The sequence below is a fragment of the Cimex lectularius genome, unplaced genomic scaffold (assembly GCF_000648675.2).
Source record: "Cimex lectularius strain Harlan isolate CLEC.00 unplaced genomic scaffold, Clec_2.1 scaffold342, whole genome shotgun sequence".
Lineage (NCBI taxonomy): Eukaryota > Metazoa > Arthropoda > Insecta > Hemiptera > Cimicidae > Cimex > Cimex lectularius.
In genome coordinates this window covers 213,074-232,693 of record NW_019392927.1, presented here as the reverse complement: position 1 = coordinate 232,693, position 19,620 = coordinate 213,074, and the positions used below count along the sequence as shown (strand labels likewise).

Genomic DNA, 19,620 nt, shown 5'->3' with positions numbered 1-19,620 from the left:
CAAAAGAACTAGGTTTGTAATATCAGAAAGTTAGAGAAAATCTAAAAATAAAAAATTGAAAAAAAGCTGTTATTTTTTTATAAAATAACAATCTTCAATACAGAATTACTGTATTTTAATATCTGAGGAAAAAAGGGACAGTTTATGTTGTAAAGAATTAAAATAAATAACGTCATAAAATTAATTTTTGCATAAGAGTTAAAACGACTCTAGTGGTAATTATGTTATTGAGTTCTAAAATAAGTCCATAGCATTTTTCAATCAATTGTTTTTATCCCTCTTGTGTTTTGAAGGAACTTTTTCTAAAAATTATTCGGAAATCGTCGGTAATCACCACACATTTTTCTAAAAAGTTAAGGTGTTTTTATTTGCGAGTTTCATTTGAGATTCACACTTTATTACCACAAAGGGAAAACTGATAAGAAAATTTAGGGATGGTTAGGTGGTAGTTTATATATGTGTGTGGTGATGACTTTAGGAGAAACAACTACCTGTAAGTGGTTTGCTCAGTTCAGAGGTGGAAATTTGGTAGCCCTCCAGGCAACTTCAAGCTGTTGTCACAAATAACCCCCACTCAATGACACGAGACATTGCAGGGACACTTAACATATCTCATAAAAGTATTTCGACATAACTGAGAGCAGCTGGACATGTTTATCCGAACAATATATGGTCTTTTAACATGCCGACTGAGAATTTACTGGACCACATTTCCATCTGATTCTGCTTATAAAAAGATTGATGTGGGATGAAAATTTGGCCCTATACATTTTACAGGAATATTCAAATAGGAAAATCCTGGAGAAGACAGCCCACTGTTTACAACTTCAAAAGCTGGATTGTACTAAAAAAACTAATCTGCATTTTACAGGATTGAAGGGATGCTTCATTATGAGCTTCCATCCAAACCGTTAATACTTAAATCTAGTGTGTATTGCACAATATTGGAGTGATTAAAACATAAAATGACCGGCATTGGTTAATCATAAAGAGATTGTTTGCCACCAGATAACATTAAGCCTCCATGAGTACTGCACACGCTAGAAACTGCTGGGACTCATTGTATTCGCCTATGTCCACTTATTCCATGCTCTTTAAATGGGTAAGCCTTTTCTCCATCTAAAACTGAGAAGTTCTGAGAGGACAGAATTACAAACTTGTGTAGTAAACAAAACGATTTCATTGATTAAATTTGCTTAAAAGTGCCTGAAATTGAATTTACCGTCAAAATAGCTACAGACTTATTTTACAACCTAATATAAGACAAAAATACAGGTACTACTTACAACAGATTAAAAGAAGACAAAAATAACAGTGGAAGTCAAATGCTCATTAGGATGGGACAAAAGAATGAAGAGCATCAATGTAATAGTGCATATACACTGCTCGTGAACTTCTTTTTTAATATTTATCCTACCTTCTATCCAGCCAAGGAAACACAATGAATAAACCACAACCACCAGCAATCTTCCTACTGAGCACACTAGTCGATAAGACTAGTCAATCGTTGGTTGACAAAAATTACAAAATTTTGGTTATAAGTAGTGCAGCTTTAGTGATGGTTTTGTGCAAGAAAAAAAATGCTATGATGGTGGCTCACTGACTCCACACCATAAATTTTTACAGAAAACAATATTAAATTAATTCCATTCACTAGTTTCGTAGTCCGCTTGACCAATTAATTAAGGTTTTTAGTTGAGATAAAAAAGTCAGTTTCACGAGCGGGTTTGGAACCCATGATCTTCGGCTAGATAAGCCACATTGAAAAATGGCAAAAAGGAGGGAAAATTCAAAAGGTGGGTTGAGATAGGAAGCTAGTGTCCGAGTGGATCGAGGTCACGAGAGCTCAAGTGGTAGAGCAGCGGCGTATCAAGCCAAAGATCGTGGGTTCGAATCCCGCTCGTGCCATTGACTTTTTTATCTCAACTAAAAACCTTAATTAATTGTAGATTAAATTAGTTTTAAATAATTTTTTAATTTAAAAATTAAATTATACACATAAGTAGGCGTAAAATATAAACAGTTTGCAAATAAGACAAAATGAACTGCACAAAAGCCGTCCCTGTATTTGAATTTATGTATATTTGAGTCGGTTTTTGTTTGTATGAAAACCAACAGTCAATGGATCGCTATAAGTTGGTGAATGGTTCGCCTGGGGCTCCAACCTCGTCTCATGATTGTAAACTTTGGCAAATATCTGAAGTGAACATAGTTTTAGAATTTCTTGTTAATTGGTTTTGAATATGTCGAAACAATGTAATAAATGTATATAAACGATAAATCAAAGGATAAACAACTGTATCTTACCTTTGTATTAATATTTTAACTCAATAAGCTAGAAATGAAGTAACTTAAGGTTTGAAAAAAAGACAAAAAAGAATAAACATTTTAAAATATAAAAATACATTTTAAGTCTTTTTGAACAAGCATGATTAATACATTACAGTGTTCAATATAAGTAATAATATGTTTCTAGGTGGTGCTGCTTCTTTTAATTGAGCGTATACTTTAGAATTATATACAGTTGATGCTTTTCAAGCTCATAGTTTTATTTTATTTTTAATTATTTCTTTTATTAATCTTAATCTAACATTAAAGCATCTTTGGCAGCAGAAATTCATTTGCTTTAAAACATGGCACATGAAATTTTTATCACTCGTTTTCAGAAAATCAAATTCCGATTTGGTAACGTGGATTTTTAAATATGATCGTTTGGAGATTTATAGTATCATTAGTTAGAAAATTGAAATAAGTTATACTTAAAGCCAAATTTAATAATACTTATGTTAAGTTGTCTTGTATGTGTAACGACTACACAAATCTGATGCTAAACTAAATGGTATATATTTTTTTCTACTTATCAACAGAAAGAAAATATAATAAACAATGGAATGAAAGCTTTATACAAATAGAAAAACCAAAGGTGTGAATTTTTACCAATTGGCATTTCAATAAGTAAGATTTTTTTAAAACTTATTTACAAATTAGTCATGTAACAACTTTCTATCACAGCAATAACCAAAGATTATCATTTATTTCATCATGAGAGAAAAATGAACCACCAGTTTCCGATTAGAATGCTGAATCAATTTGCATTTCACTGAGCACCACAGACATTTAAATGAGAGGATATGAGTTTGCGATTTTTTTTTTTTTTAAATACAACAGTGGTAAATGAAGGTGGTCATTTGCTGTTTAATAATGTTTTAGTGTCCATTTAAGAGATACAACTTCCTCTTGAATATCCATCTGAATAGCTTCTGCTATCCTCCTCGTATGGATGGTAGTTGCTTGGTGGGAAACTAGGACTGTCTACGAGTTCTGTATTGCTCTCATACTCTGAGCCCGATGTGTTCAGACTGATGCTGGTCGGCCTGGTACATATCCTGGTCGGGCTGTCACGGCTGTTCACGAAATTTGGAGAGCTACGAACGTTCAGGTTTGTGTAGACGGTGGTGTCAGAATGCATGAAACCTTCAGGGCCCTCCTCAGAGACCCTGCAGTAGTTCATGAGAGCAGATGTATCATTAACGATACCATCATCGTAGCCACTGTAAGTGCTCGTACTGGATCGGCAGTACCTTGTGTCTTCAGTGTTACGTTGGTAGTTTGACTCCATTGTCGAATTCCTGGTGTAGGACACGGACTCACAGCTATGCAAAGATTTTCTATATGAATGTGGCTCTGAGTAAACATATCTGTCGCACCTCGGGTAGTGCTCTTGGAATGACAGGTTCGATTCAAATGAACTCTTTGTACAGGTTGGTCCATGGATGGACAGCATGTCGACAAGCTTGCGCCGTTGGTTCTCCAACTTCTGTATTTGAGTTTTCAGATCAAGGTTCTGGGTTTCCAGCAATTCTGATTCCTGTGGACAAAAACAAATACAGATGAACAAAATATTTGTACGGTTTTTGACAGAAAATTGCACAACTATTCCACAGTTTAAAAAGTGTTTACCAGCTTGTTGAACTAATTTGACTAATTTAATTTGAAGTTGTATGGCATGAAAATGAAGAAGATTGTCTAAGAATTTATTTTTAAATTATTAACAATTAATATATATAAAAATGAACAGAAATAAGTAAAAACAGAATAAACATGAAAGGAATAAGCAAGGCTAGATGAATACAATAAAGAAATATAAAATAAAACGAGAAAATCTGCAAACACATGTTGCAAAAGCATCTTATGGAACATTACAGATCATAGGGGATTTCCCATAGAGTCAGCATAAGAGTGATAAAGAATTTATATGAGGAAACTGAAATCCTCACAGGGCTGATAGAAATTAATGTGAGGCGTTCTACAGGGATGTTGTTTATGACCTGTGCTTTTTAACATTTACATCGACAGACCATATTGTGACCTGACAATTTTTGGCATATTCCTAATAGAAATGGACAACTATGCTTCTGTCTGAGGACAATCAGGTAGTTATAAAATAAATAGAAAATGATTTGTGTTCACTAATGCAAGATAAGTTTACTTGAAAATCTCTTCTAGCAAAACCAAAGCAATGGCCTTTGAGGTAATCATATCTGTGAATAGCCACAAAGATTGGACAGTTCCAAAGAATGAACGGCCCTATTCACTGATCTCTTGGGAAGATGTATGAAAAGAAATCTAACTCAAATTTTACAAACTGATGGCAACTTAGTGCTGAAATAGGAAAGTGAACTACGAAGATCCCACTGGAGAGGATCTACGAATCCAAGCAGCAGAAATGAAATTTTTACAGACAATCAAGTTAGGAATATACTTGATGATGGAGCGAATCCAAAAAGGAAAAGAAAAATTGCTTTTCCACATCAAGCAAATGATCAGATTCTGACTATTTAAACGTGTACCTAATGGCTGCACGATAAAGGAAGGTCATGACAACATGGTTGACATGAAGACAGAATCCTAATTCTGTGATGTGAAAAAGAACAAATAAATCTTGTATTTTCAAGAAATAATATGATATAAACAGATACATTTTTCATACCATCGACATAAAAATTAATTTGATATATAATCAGCTTTGTAGAAATTCATTTTACTGAGGGTGCATTGGTTTTACTAACAAAATCGACCTCCATCGAATCAGGAATGCTAGAGAAAGTAATGAAAAATCTCTTTTATTAAGAAGCATTTGCCTTTATGTGTTTTTATTAAAATACGTCCGTTAAAAATCTTTGTATTCTTTAGCGAATAGAAGTTTTGGTGGCTCCTTTGGAGGCCAGGACTTGTGTGCCGTTGGGTGAGGTCCGGGGCCGCGTTCTGACATCGTGAGTCTGTAGACTCGGCAGCAGAATAAGGGACTCATGCAGCAGGTGGCCAGTAAAAATGTCGGCTGTGAGAAGGCGAGAGAGCGCAGCTGATGCTGCGAGTGCCCATGCTGTTGAGCTGGAGTAAACGGCTTGTCCAAGTAGATAGTAAGAGCTCTTCAGAGAAACGAGTTTCCCGGGGAAAACCCTTGCTTTATACGGAATTGCTCCACTCTGATTGGTTAAAGAGTGGAGAACGAGTCCATTCCTGCAATGGTGGTGACACCTATTGTGTACCGTGGTAACTGCAGGAAACCTCACATTCCTTGGAAAAGTTTTCTGACAAAATCCTGAGTAATTCTTTCCCATTCATCAAAAACAGGCGTTTCAAATTCTCGGGGTTTCGCCGTCGTACTCGTCACTTAGTTGGTCCCAAATGTGTTCCATTGGGTTCAAATCTGCAATTCGAGCTGCCAACGCCAAGTACTCAATTCCAACATAGTTCAATGCGTTCTCTATGGTGCGTGGCATTATCCCACATTAGTAAGAATCTCTAACCAATGTGGGGGCAAATGGAACTTAATGTTATTCGATTATGTCTTGTAAGTACCTCTGTGAAGTGAAAGATCTTTCTCGTACAACTCGGCGTGGGCGTCCAAGGAAATGCCACCCCAGAACATTAATGACCCACCACGGAATGCCACCAGCAGGAACCGTACAGCATGGGACATACCTTTCACCTGACCGTCTACATATGAAATAACGCCCATCTGAAGATTTGAGGCCAACTCTCACCTCATCTGTAAAAAGAACTCGTCCCCAATCTTCCAATATCCAATTCACATGTTCCCGTGCCATTTTCAGAACTGTGGCAAGAAGAGGTCCATGAGCCGGGTGCCGGGCCCTGAAGCTATTTTCATTGTGCCCTCTTTGGCTCAACTCCATTGCCAGTTTTGGAGGAAACATATAAACATAGTAAGTACATAAACCAAGTCTTGTAAAATACCCAGGTATTTTCTCCAAAAACGCCTATTTTATCAAATTTAAGTTACAAATAGTTGGTAACATGTCACTAATAGGTGCCGTTACCCTCTCTCTTCCACGGTATATACTTAGGAAAATCTCCTTCACTTTTAACCAACAATTTATACTATCATTCGAGAACCACAACCATATGCTTTACAAAGAAATTTAGAAAATTGTAAATTTTGTTCAATAAGCTATAGAAATGTTATGTTATTAAAAACTGGTGATACCTGAACTAAATTCACAGTTTTTTCCCTCTTCTTGAGACGGCATTTTGTCGCAGCGATTTTATTCCTTTCTCTTCTTCTCCTCCGCCTTTCCTCGTCCTCCGGGGTCAACTAAACACATCATCAATCAATACAGGGAGACTGTGATTGACGATTTTCTAATACTTACCCCATCGCAGGAAGTTTCTCCGATGGGAATGTCCGTGTTGGTCGATTCCTCTTCCTTGGCCTTTTCTTGGAGGCCGGGCTCGCTGTGGTTCCGTCTTTTCGACTGTATCGTATGCTTCAGACCTTCTTTGATCAGCTGCGAACATGTATGCTGCACGCTCGGCGGCGAGCTGGACGACGAGTTGCTGTCCGACTGGGGCGACGATGCCATCCTGGGGCCGTTTTTGAGTATTTCGAAAGGGTTTGTCATCGACATGAGAGAGTTGAGGATCTCAGGGGTGCGAGGCGTCGCCCCTCCTGCGTCCACCGTTCCAACCATCAGGCTATTATTCATATACATGGTTGAAAACTAATGTGAATCCTCCATAAATAGAAATCCTAAGGATAGATTTACAGAAAAATCCTTGATATTTTTCTTCTCATCCAGTCCAAACCATCCAGCCTATAATAAATTAAAAAGAAGTTAATTTAAATTATTTAAAGAACAGCTAAAAAAATCATTATTCAAACAAAAGTTTAGGCATAGAACGTTAAAAAAACAACGGTCTATGGTGGTCTGGGATTACAATTTTTATTAGAAATTATTATTCCAACGAAATGTAGATGTCTGAGAAAATATAACGTCTTGAACAAAGATAACAAAGAATATTTTGAAATAAAGACAATGCAAAGGTAAAACCAGCGATGTAAGGCGGACCCGAAGACGAAAAGTGAAGGACAACGCATTAAAGTACGGCCTTATCTCATTTATTCTACAAAAGGTCTTGAATTTTTAAAAGTCACGTATGGCAGTTGTAAATCTTGGGCTTTACACAAGTGTTCTTGAGCTATTGCATTGGGCAGTCGTAAAGAAGTAGACAAAATAGACTTGTGCTGACAAGGAAAGATAGACAAAAAGAAAAACTTATTATAAAACAAAAGTATGGTGAGCTGCTACTCGGTCACTGGGTCCGTCTACTCTCGTGGTTTTCCATGTTACTCAACCTCGTTTTTGTTTTTACGCCATCTTCACTGGGGAACTGTAATATCAGTAAGTGACCCAGTGCGACCAGACTCGCTTACTTCCATAATCAACTTTAAAAAAAAAGTAACATTTAATGATTTTGTAACGATGAGCTGGATTATCGACCTGCTGGAAACATTTAGTTTTTTCGGAGGATCTACGGAAGAAGTCAACACAGAGAAAAACTTCCTTTCGGTTTTCGCCGAGCTTTCGACAGTTTTTATACTGTCATCTTCAGGGCCTGTTTTATTATCATATAAAAAACACAACAATTAAAAACATGAGAAACAAATTGCACAAAAATTGAAGTATCTTACTTAAACCTTAATGGGGAAATAAAAAGACATGATGTTTTGGGCACAGAAGTACATTACGTTTTTTTTTTTTTTTTTGTGCTCAGTGTATATATGTATGTATAAGAAACACTCTGTGATTGCATGTACCTGAAAACAAAAAAAGGAAGGTTTTTACGAGTTTTTTAGACTTTTATGAGGTAACCTTTTCTCGACCACGTTTTTTAATATTTTTATTGTACTTATAGTTGTAATTTTTAGTTATAAATTTATTCAATTTAAATAATGTTTAGATGCTGAGCACAACAAAAAAAAAATGTACTTCTGTGCCCAAAACACCATGTCTTTTTATTTCCCCATTAAGGTTTAAGTAAGATATTTCAATTTTTGTGCAATTTGTTTTTCATGTTTTTAATTTTTGTGTTTTTTTATATGATAATAAAACAGGCCCTGAAGATGACAGTATAAAAACTGTCGAAAGCTCGACGAAAACCGAAAGGAAGTTTTTCTCTGTGTTGACCTCTTCCGTAGATCCTCCGAAAAAACTTCATTTAATGATTTTGGTAAGCCGTTTTTCTTTCTTTAGAAATATTTCTAAAATTTGCGTCTTTGGAATTAGACATGCAAAAAATTTTTGTTTTTACAGGTCATGTACATCCATGTACAGTTTTACATTATACAACGTACAATCGCAATTTTCGACCAGTCAACGAAAGGTCTTAACGTTTTTACATATTTGAAAATTACGTTTTTAACAATCTGAGACGTGCTATCTATCAAAAGATATTCCTAAAAGTGAAAATCTCAAGCCATTACCGAGATGGCACAGATGCCCCTTCCGAATAGCCCACGTCGGCTTTCACTAATCCGACCGAAGAACTTATCACCTTCAACTTTTGTTCACTTGTTAGAAGACCCGAAAAAATAGAAAGAAAAATTTTGTTACATCGAAAGAGGCAAATGCCAGGTGCGGTTTCAATTATGGACGAGAATCTGTTTTTTATGTTTACTTTTGGAGTCATCCATCAGATAAAAGAGGCAATAATTTCGTGCAATCTTGGTGTTTCCTACAAGGATAATTGATGATTCTGCTGCCCTTTTCGTAGTCTAGCTTTTAAACAGTTTATTTTGATTTTTGTTTGTGTTTATGGCATTTGAAAATTATTTATTACCTACCTTTCAAAGCGGCTCGATCATAAAAAAAATTATATAACTGGGGGTGAGAAATAAACGGGCTTCAGTTTGGCTTAATAAAGTAGACTTTTTAAGCGCTCGAACCTGACTAAATCAACTAAGCATTCGCTTTTTAACTTTAAACTCATTCATGTAAGACACTTTTAGCTCATTTTGGGCTTAATCAGAATTCCTAGAATTTATTTGTGACCTATGGTAACATTGAAAGATAGACTTGATTTGACTCGACTGCAAGTAAACTTTTCTGCTTTTATCACTTATGAGTTTTAGAGCTTTATTCAATTTTAGAAACATTATCTGATTTTTTCATCTAGTTAAGGCTACAAACACAAAAGCTATTTTAGATGACTACTTATTTCGGTTCCCACGTGAAGAGAATTGAATCGAACTAATAACTTGATTTTTTTAACCAATATTATATTACAATCTATTGTAATTTTTCTTTCAAGCCAAAGAGAGTCCGCAGAGGCGAATCAAATTAATGTAGATTTACGATTATTAAGAGCTTTCATCATTGGGTAGTGCTGCCCTATTCAAATAAGCTAACACTGCTAAGACTACCATCAGAAAAACTATCAACCGACAAAAAATTATGTTATTTCAGTACACCCACAATGGAACAATCTTTCATATCAAACTTCGACGTATTTAAAGCTTTTAGTGATGCTTACACAATGATTACAAGCTACAGTTGTTTAGACTTTTCAAATTTTATTTTGGATTGACAAAGTTCAAACACTATTTCCATCAAATTAATGTAGAAATATCAGCATTTTTCAGTGCTGAAATCATGTTCTGATAGAACTGAAATCATTAGTCGAACTGGAAACTATTTCATTAGGTTCTTCCTACCGAAAAACGTTCCTACTACTGCATTAAAAATCCTGAAAAAATACAAGGTATCTGTTCTGTTTTTATCTATTTTAATTTTTGAACGAAGGAAGTAAATATACAATTTCTGTTTAAAATGGCTTCTTAAGACATTTCTTCAGTACGTTAGAAACAGTGAGGTTGAGATGGGAAGTTAGTGTCCGAGTGGATCGAAGTCACGATAGCTCAAGTGGTAGAGCAGCGGCGTATTTAGCCGAAGGTCGTGGGTTCGAATCTCGCTTGTGACGCTGACTTTTTTCTCAACCAAAGCCTTAATTAATTGAAAAGAATTTATTTGGTCAAGCGGGCCACCTTGACCTAATAAATGTTAGAAACAGACTATGGACCTAGTTAAATACTTGCTGTTAAGATCATAGAATAAGAAAGAATTATATTTTCGGCTTATTATACGATTTTTTTAATGTTGGAATTATAATTAAAATTAGCTTAAGTTTTTTTTATAATAACAAATTTATTAGGTCATTGCTGAACCAACCAAAAAACTTAGTACTTCAATCTTATGAAGTACTATTGTGGACTCGCTCTTCTTTAAAGGCTAAGACTCTCAACTCAAAAGGTTTTTATTTGTTCGTTCAACTTAGACAATTGAGGCCACAATCAAATGAAGAACTAACTTATTTACGAGCTTTCTTCAGTGTTGGAACCTTGCCCTGTCTTTATGACTTTAAATTGTTTAGAATATTTGACTCACATAGCTATTCTAATGCTATTCGATTTCGGTCTCTGGGCCGAAGTAAATCCAGGCTCCATTCCATTCCGGGACCAATCCATCAACGTCAAGCGGTTTCCAATTTGACACGGTGACAAAAATGAGTCACGGCCGGTTTCGTAATATTTTTCCACATTTTCAAGTGTGTCCGTTTGCTCTTATCGGGTGGCCGGCTGGTAGCGGGTCCGAGGGCATTCGCCGTTGTAAATCTTTCTAATGCTCCCAAGGGGGAGTTCAAAGGGAAGCTAAATTAATTTATAGAACAAAAGGGCCTTTGTCTTCATAAAGCTATTGGCCTGGCACGTCAAACCTCACCATCAATTCACAGCCTTGTGACGTTCTCTCTCCGAACGCTTTAAAAAATGTGGAAAAAACCTTCAGAACTATAAGAAATTCTTTAAGGTAAGTTTTTCAAATTCCCTAAACTACTCTACTAGGACAACTATTTAGAAAGCCAAGTATTTCCTAGCTAAGTAGTTCCTAGGTGTAAATTCTGCCATTCTGAACAAACAGCTTAAAGAAAAGTGAATTCAAGAAATCCTAGTATAAATAATATGATATTTTGGTGTGACTTATTTTAACAAAGAAAAAATTAGATAGTCAAATTTCAATAGATTTTCGATAAACATCTTGCTTGTTGATTTCACCATCCACTAAAATTTTTAAGCTATCCAACAAATTGAATTAATCTTATGTAGTATTAAATTTTATATTCAGTTTATCACAGTGAAAATTTGAGCTTATACACTGACGCAAAAAATTCCACCTATTGTCATATAGCTTGATTTGTATATATTTTTATATATGAATCAAAGTTTCACGTTTTTTAACACTTCAATAATTTGATCTTTGTCTAAAAAAGTAAAAAAATCTAAACTTCTAAAGAAAATAAAAAAAGACCGACAGTTAAAATTTGTTTTAGATTTTTAATTAACATTTCAATATCGCGTATTTCCTCCTCTTGCCTTAATTACTACCAGTCTGGAAATGTCTTTTTGCTGGAGGTTAGCCCATTCTTCACGAAGAGTCCTTTCAAGTTCGTGGAGTGTATCAGGAAGTGATGGACGTGCCGTCTTTTGAGGTTATCCCGTAAATGTTCGATGGGGTTCAAGTCTGGAGAACGAGCAGGCTAAGACCCTGATGTTATGCTGTTGAAGGTACGTTGTACTATACGAGCGACATGTGGACGGGCATTATCCTGCATTAGAATAGGATTGTCTCTGATTTCATCGAGGATAGGCAAAGCACGATGTTCCAAAAATTCACCCACATAGCGATTGGCCGTCAAAGACCCTCCTCGAACAACAACCAACTCTGTGAGAATCACTATTGAAATTCCCGTCCAACCATCAGTGAGCTACGTCGAAAAGGTCGGCTCTGGGCAAAATTGCAGGTTTCGTACCTTTCATATCGTCTTTTTCACAGTCTTTCACGCCCATCTGGAGATCTAGAGGAAATCTACATTCATCTGTAAAAAGTACAGCAGATGTTCTCGAGTGAGCCGTACAACTCTGTGTTCTGGTCAATTCTGGTCCTATTACGGGACGGAAAGCCATCAGTCCATACTGATTTAATCTTTTTCGAGCAGTGCGTTCAGAAATTTGGACACCTCGAACTTCCTGGAGCTGATGAATGACTTAAACAGTAGGGTGCCGGTTTCGCAAAATCTTCAAAGTCAAAAAACGGTTATCCTATGAGTCTGTTACCCTATGGAGCCCAGAACCGGGCATTCTATAGTAGCACCCAGTGTTAGAAAAAGTCTAACGACGTCTCGCAGTGTTTCCTAAGGAAATCCGATGGTAATAACAGCATACTTGATGGAACGCCCATCATCAATAAGTGCCACACCGCGCGCAACAAGCTCAGCACTAAGTGGCATTTTGAAGTTTAAAAATTAAAATTAAGAAAACAAAGATGAAAACTAAACAGTTCATTGCTTCAAAATTCAAATGAGACTGAATGAACATTTTAAATACCTATTCAGAAATCGTGAGGTGCGGTCTGGTGTGATGTAGGTTTCAGAAAAAGGCACGATAAAGAAAATGTTTTTCTGAAACCTACATCACACCAGACCGCACCTCACGATTTCTAAATAAATATCGATTAACGGTCACTAATCACCACACATTTTGAATACCGTCAAAAGTAAATATTGAAAAATTCTTTGTACTTGTTTTGGATTAAAGATTAAGTGCGTTTACCTCTAATTGATATTCCCAATTTAAAACATAGCATAAAAATATATTTATTGATAAAAACAGTGAGATAAATTGAAAGTAGAATTTTCTTTTATCGAGAAAATGAAATAAAATAAATTGAGCGTAATTTTTTGCCTTTCAGAGTATAAATAAATAAACAGTTTGTCACACTTTTATCAACAGTCTCATCACTAATCATTTTCCATCGATGGGCGTATCATAATTTTGTCAGTTGTGAACATTTTGTTTTTTCTTTTTTTCCACCAAGCTTATTTGTCACGAACTACAAAACGTCGCATATTTAAACAATTAACCTTAACATTTTAGTGGAATCCCCACAAAAAAGATGTTTTCCAAGGCTTCCAATACATGGAATTCTTAACGAAAGATTGTTTCAGTACAATGTCTGTAAGAATAATTTCCATACGGCACATGTCGATTATATACGTTACATCCTAGCTGCTAAAAATGTTATAGTGATAATTATTCAGAAATCATGAATGCGGTCTGTGGTATTATAGTGATAAAAGACCCAAATATGTAGACAGATAAATCAGCTGAAAACAAATATATTTTTGCCACATTTTTTAATACAAAATGATAATATTAATATTTAAGAACTTAATTTAATTAGTCAATAAAATTAGAATAAATTAATTAAATTAATATAAAATTAATGAATTATATAATTAACAATTATAATTTGCTGACACTAATTATATCGAGTTAATGTAAACATTGTACATTGGAAGATGAAATTTTAGCAAAATTGTAAAAAAATGTATTTACAATTTTTCGCCCTACTTCTTTTTCCATTTTAGATTACTTGTTTTATTTATATTAGGCACCTTTTAGAAGATAGGTTTTTTAAATTATTAAATTAAATTTTTTTAAAGAAACTGTATATTGAAAAGTGAATATTTTTTTACAATGATCCTGAATGTGTAAATTCTCGAAATGTCCAAATAAATGTTTAAATAAGTAATGAATTTACTTTAAAGAAAACCCCACATGGAATTGTGCTTTTTAAACAAAAACAAATTAGACTAAAAAATTTCCATACTACTCAAAAAACATTCCATATTACTTAAACACCTAAAATTAAAAAATAAATATAATAAAACGTTACAGTTATGTCCATTATATTTAGTGGTCTATTGACCAAATTACTTCTTTCAAATAATTAATATTTTTATGTAAGGTTTTGGTGGTGTCCGAGTGGATCGATATCACGATAGTTCAAGTGGTAGAGCAGCGGCGTATTGTGCCAAAGGTCGTGGGTTCGAATCCCGCTCGTGACACTAACTTTTTCATTTCAACCAAAACCTTACGTAAAAGGATTAATTATATAGTTACGGTGAAATTTTTTTTAATTGTAGATATTTACATACAAGGAAAGTATTCACTATTTATTCATTATTTACATAATTTTAACATCATATTCTTGGCTGTAGCTGCTCCCAATGCTCCTAATGTGTGTAATTCTTACGTAATACATACATTATACACATACAAATAAATTGTTTGGTTCAGTACCTGTTCTACAATTGAACAGACTAGTTTTAGTGTGCCTGGGGAATTATTTGAAAGTTTTGTTTTGTACTATTTATAGTTTTGATGTTTGTGGAGCATTTGGCTTTATACAGGGTGTACCAGTTCCTTCTGACGAAACTCAGGGAATCGATTCTACTCTTCGTTTGGAGCAAAAAATGCTCAGGAGAAAATTTTCGGAAAGTTACGTTGATTTTTCAACTCTCCTTGAACGTTATTTAAAAACCTGGATATATCAACGTAAAGCATATTAGATGAAGTTTTTGTGAAATTTGACAAGTTGTAGGTATTTTTTTGTAACCTCAGTAGAACGTGCAATCATGACCAAATTTTTAAATTCTGTAATTCTGACATGTTCCAACTGATATTGGCTAACATTTTATGTCATTCAGATTATTGCAAATAGAATTATCTTACAGCAAATTTAGCGTTCTTTCAAATGGTGTAATTGGATTTATTGTAGTCTCAACATTTTGGAAGTTGTAAGCGTTTTTATGTGGCAAGGTAGTGAAAAGTTGATAAAACCTAAATTGACGAATATCTTCAAAATAGTGAACTTTCCGAAAATTTTCTCCTGAGCATTTTTTGCTCCAAACGAAGAGTAGAATCGATTCCCTGAGTTTCGTCAGAAGGAACTGGGACACCCTGTAGATAAAGGATTTTTTTTCATTGAGAAGAAATTTTCTATTGAGGAGCGCAAGGAGGAACTTTATGTAATATTTGCTTTTTTAGTGTTCACAGGAATGCTTACATGAGTAGTAAAATTCAGTTTACTATCCAGCTAAAGTCCTAGGTACGTGATCGATGATGACCACGTCTTAATATTGCCCCCCCCCCCCTAACATTACATCTGAGCATAAACATGAATATTTGGCCATATTTTTATGATCATACTTCATAATTTATTTTGTTTCTAGTGCTTCACATCTCTAGGAAGATTTTTTTTAAAATTTTTAGTCTAAATTAGCGAGTAAATTCTATATAATGATCGTCTGATGGCACGTGTCACTTGCTAATTGTAAATCTATCTCTTATGCATAAAAAATTATCCATTTACAACAACAAAGATTAAAAAAATTAAAAATTTTCCTAAAGAATTTTTGCCCCTTATGTCAAAGATAAAATTAAACCAATTTAATTAAATCAATTTTTAATTTAAAAACTCTTTGATGTTTTAGAAGGCCATGTTTTTCTAAGGTAATCTAGTAGTGTTTACTAACGAGATATCACAATTTTTCCTGTCTTGTTTTGTCAGCACCATGGAAAGGATGGTCTGTCCTCCCTAAATTGATAAAAACAATTAAAAAAATTGGGTGACTTTGTCTGCAGCGTGAATACGCAGATACATCAATGAAAAAAAATAGTGATTGATTGACGTTCGTTTTATCCTTTTTTATAATAAATTTATAATATTTAAATTTTATTTTATTAGTCGTTTTTTTAATTGGGAATAAAGGTGTCGAATCGACACGCGCACCCACCCATTTTGTTCCCATTGTTCTCCAGCAGCATGACTTCTGTAAGGTGCAAGGTCGCACACTCAACGGATAAAGAATTCCCGGAAGGGACATGCTTTGAAAGTAACTTTGATAAGGTCGTTCGAACTTTATAGTGATATTTTGAGGACAACTGAGGCTGCTCATGATCTTCGAATAAGAGACATGAAACTGTCTGCTTTCGTGCCATTCTAATGTATACAAGTGCTGCGGACAATTTACACAGTTTTGTGTGTTTTACATTTCTAAAACCTTTTGAATTCCGCCGCCGCTCTTTTCTTTAAAATGGGAAAAACACTAGATGGACATAAACAAACTAATAATAAATAGTAATAAAGCATTGGACAACCAAAGTTTCTTGTGCTGAGCAAAGATTTGCAAAAAACGGCCTTCTATTTGATTTCAGACTGCTTTCAAACGATTGAACCGAAATTTACCCCACTTTAACTAGTAATCAGATTATCGCTTTTTTGGACCACAACTTATTCCGTGTCCTATTCTTTACGATGCCGAAATTTTTTATAATAAAAAGTCTAAAAATTAGTAAGATGACTGGAAAAAAAATAGCAATAATATTGTCCAAGATCAACATTGAAAGTTACAATTTTTATTCTATTTTAATTTTTTTTTTAAACTACTCTGGTCATTGCCGGCTTCTCGCATATTTGTCCTTGTCACATATTCTATAATCGCGAAAATATGCATTCTTTTCTGCATTTTTCATCACTTTTCTGCCATATACCTTTAGTTGTTAAACGATCCATATGTTTATTAGTATTTTGTTATTATTAAGTTTATTTACCTATCTTTCAGACGCAATATTCCTAGAACACATACAACAAACATACACACTCATGCTACTATAAGATTTTAATCTAACCTCTGGCAGGTCTCAGAGTTCAAATGAACCAGAGTACATTGCAATTTTTTTTAAATTTTTAGTTTGGCGGGATTTTGTTATAAACGGTTAGGGATGGTTAGGGATGGTTAGGGATGGTTAGGTCCATCCCGAAGGTCGTGGGTTCGAATCCCGCTCGTGACACTACCTTTTTTAGTTAAAAAGCAAATTTAATTTAAATAATTAATACGATCTATTATAACTGATAAACATATGGATTAATTATGGGTCAAGTGTCGTTGTTTTCCTGGTTTCTTAACTTGCATCTGTGTCTTCTTATGTCTTATCAGAGAGGTGTATTTTTTTTATTTTTTTTTTGTTAAACTTCGCCGAAAAATTATTCCCTTGTGAAATTTGATTGTTTAAAAAAAATGTCCGAACGGCCTGGAAAACGGAGATGGTCCGGGTCGGAGTTGAGATTGCAAAGGCAAGGTCGGTCCTAACTCTCCTAAGAGGGGCCTCTCTCCGGCTAGTTTCGCAACTCGAAACGAATGGGCTTTGAAATCCCGAGATAAACCGGAGGAAGAGTGGTCGTCCTCTCATCCCGCCGATTACTTGCACAACTAATCCCGTCCACGGGGGTTGTAAAAGTGGTTTTTTATTGCCGGAGGACCCACTTCTAATCCCCGTCTCTCGTAGGACTGAAGACCTATAAATAAATGGCTGTACGGTTGTAAATGGATGTTTCAAACGCGGATTGATTGCCCTGTCGATTCGCTGGCAATTAACTATCCTGCTCTTCAAATTGCGTAAACTTGGTGCGCAAAAGCTGTTCTTATTAAATATTTTTGGTCACTGTGTATAACATTCACGTATCTTTTTAATACAAAACTTGTAAAGGCAATACCCTTATTAATTTTAAATATAACTGTTAATAACTTTACTATACCAGGAAAAGGTTCATTACTTTCGTTTGTCGCCTTTTGGAAAAAAATCCTCAATAAAATTTTGAAAATTTAAAATGAAGTAATGTTAATTAATGTATAATGTCATTAATGTAGAAAAATAGGATAAACATCTATCAAAAATAGTGTTGTCTCAAACTACTTATTTATCTATGAAGGATAAGTAGTATAGATAAAGATAGATATAGAAAGAATGAAAGGTGTAAAACCTAAGCGATGTTAGACTGACTGCAAAATCTAAAAAGCCATTAAAAATAGTTTGAACTTTAATAAATGAAATTATGAAGTTGAGAAGTGTACGTTTTCCTGATGTTCTATGTGATTTGTGAATCGATATGAATGACAAGGGCAGCGATGGAAGGCGGACCACAAACTCCGAAAGGCATCGACAGCAATTAAACTATAAATAAATTTAATGAACCGGAAGTAAACCTAGCGATGTTATGCAGACGTAAAGAAGTTGTTGTGCTCTTAATCCAATTATTTCTTGGCACAGAAGATGACAATGAAGAAGAAGAATACACTTATTATTAAAAATAAGTTTAAAATATATTTACAATAGATTTTAAGCATGGCAAAAACCGTCTGCCAGAGTTTGGAATCCTTTTGATCATATGATGATTTAATTTATTTTACAGCGGTAATATTAACGATGATTTTAATTAACATAAAAAAATACATAAGTGAAAATAAAAATCTAAACTAAAATGCGTATTTTCTTCCATCCAGTTATATAAAGTTAATCTTACATAGGAAATAATATTTAAAGTAAAACGAGCAACAAAATTAGTAATTAAATTGCCTTATTAAGTTGTACCTGTATTCCCAGGCCTTTATTGCAAAAGCCGAGGGCTTGTCAAATCTCTTACAATTGCTGGAGCAGCGAGAGAGCTATTTTCCATGTACAGAAGGCTAAATTCGGCTCGCACAGGGCATTCACAAAGGAAATGAAGATCCTCCCTGGCATTCAAATTGCACATAGAACCTCTTTCCCTGAGAGGACCCTTTCTCAACCAGGACAAATAATTGAGAAATAATAATTCCCCTTTCAGCCTGAACAATCACCTCAACTGACAAAGATTCAATCCAGACTGCTGCCAAAAACACTGTATTCCAAATCTGACTCCGAAAGGGTTCTATACAGAAGAAAGTGCTCAGACTGCACAGCCATCCTCACAGACTCCTCGATGAACCAACTATTCCTATTTTCTGTAAAAGTAAGAAAAGCTGAGTCTTCTACAGAGGCTTATTGTCTACGGAAAGATCAAATTCACAAGAGTAATTGCGAGCGAATGTACCCCAGGTATCAAAGCAGAGAGTCGTACGCCTTACCACCTCCCTGGCTACAGCATTTACCAATCAATGACCCGGAAGTGACAACACTCTCAAACAAAATATAAAATGCCAACGTAATTTATATCCGAAAATTGGTTCAATAGAGGATTCAATATTAACCATACAAGTAGGGGTGTTTTTAAGTAGAGAAAATATTTTTTTTATGAAATACCTATGAAACCATTCCAAGACCTCATAGCGATTATACCCTAAATTTTGACCTGCATGACAAATTATCGATCACTATTATAAACCCCATATTTTGTTTGCGAAGGTACCTCGTTTTGTGAGAAAAAACTCTGACCAGATGCTGTTCGGACCCAGCTTAGCCCTAGAACACTTTTCGTTCAGGTGATGACCGAACGATAATCGAGATCTCAAAGCGACTCCCAAATATTTGTATGTTTTAACGACGTATATTCGAAAACCTTTGTAAAATCATTTCTTGGTTAACTTCAGTCTACCACCCTTTCT

General features: G+C 34.8%; 1 protein-coding gene across 1 annotated transcript in view; it reads right to left on the bottom strand.

Annotated features, from left to right (window-relative positions):
* Nucleotides 1-2,382: 2,382 nt before the first annotated feature.
* The window catches only part of LOC106661238, a 62,686-nt gene continuing 45,448 nt past the window's right edge, over nucleotides 2,383-19,620 (bottom strand). The window contains exons 3-5 of the mRNA XM_014384513.2: nucleotides 6,675-7,115; nucleotides 6,509-6,616; nucleotides 2,383-3,868 (exon numbers count right to left, since the gene is read on the bottom strand). Of these exons, the coding sequence (XP_014239999.1) occupies nucleotides 3,218-3,868; nucleotides 6,509-6,616; nucleotides 6,675-7,013 (1,098 nt within the window). The 5' untranslated portion in view covers nucleotides 7,014-7,115 and the 3' untranslated portion in view covers nucleotides 2,383-3,217. The remainder of the gene's footprint in view (nucleotides 3,869-6,508; nucleotides 6,617-6,674; nucleotides 7,116-19,620) is intronic.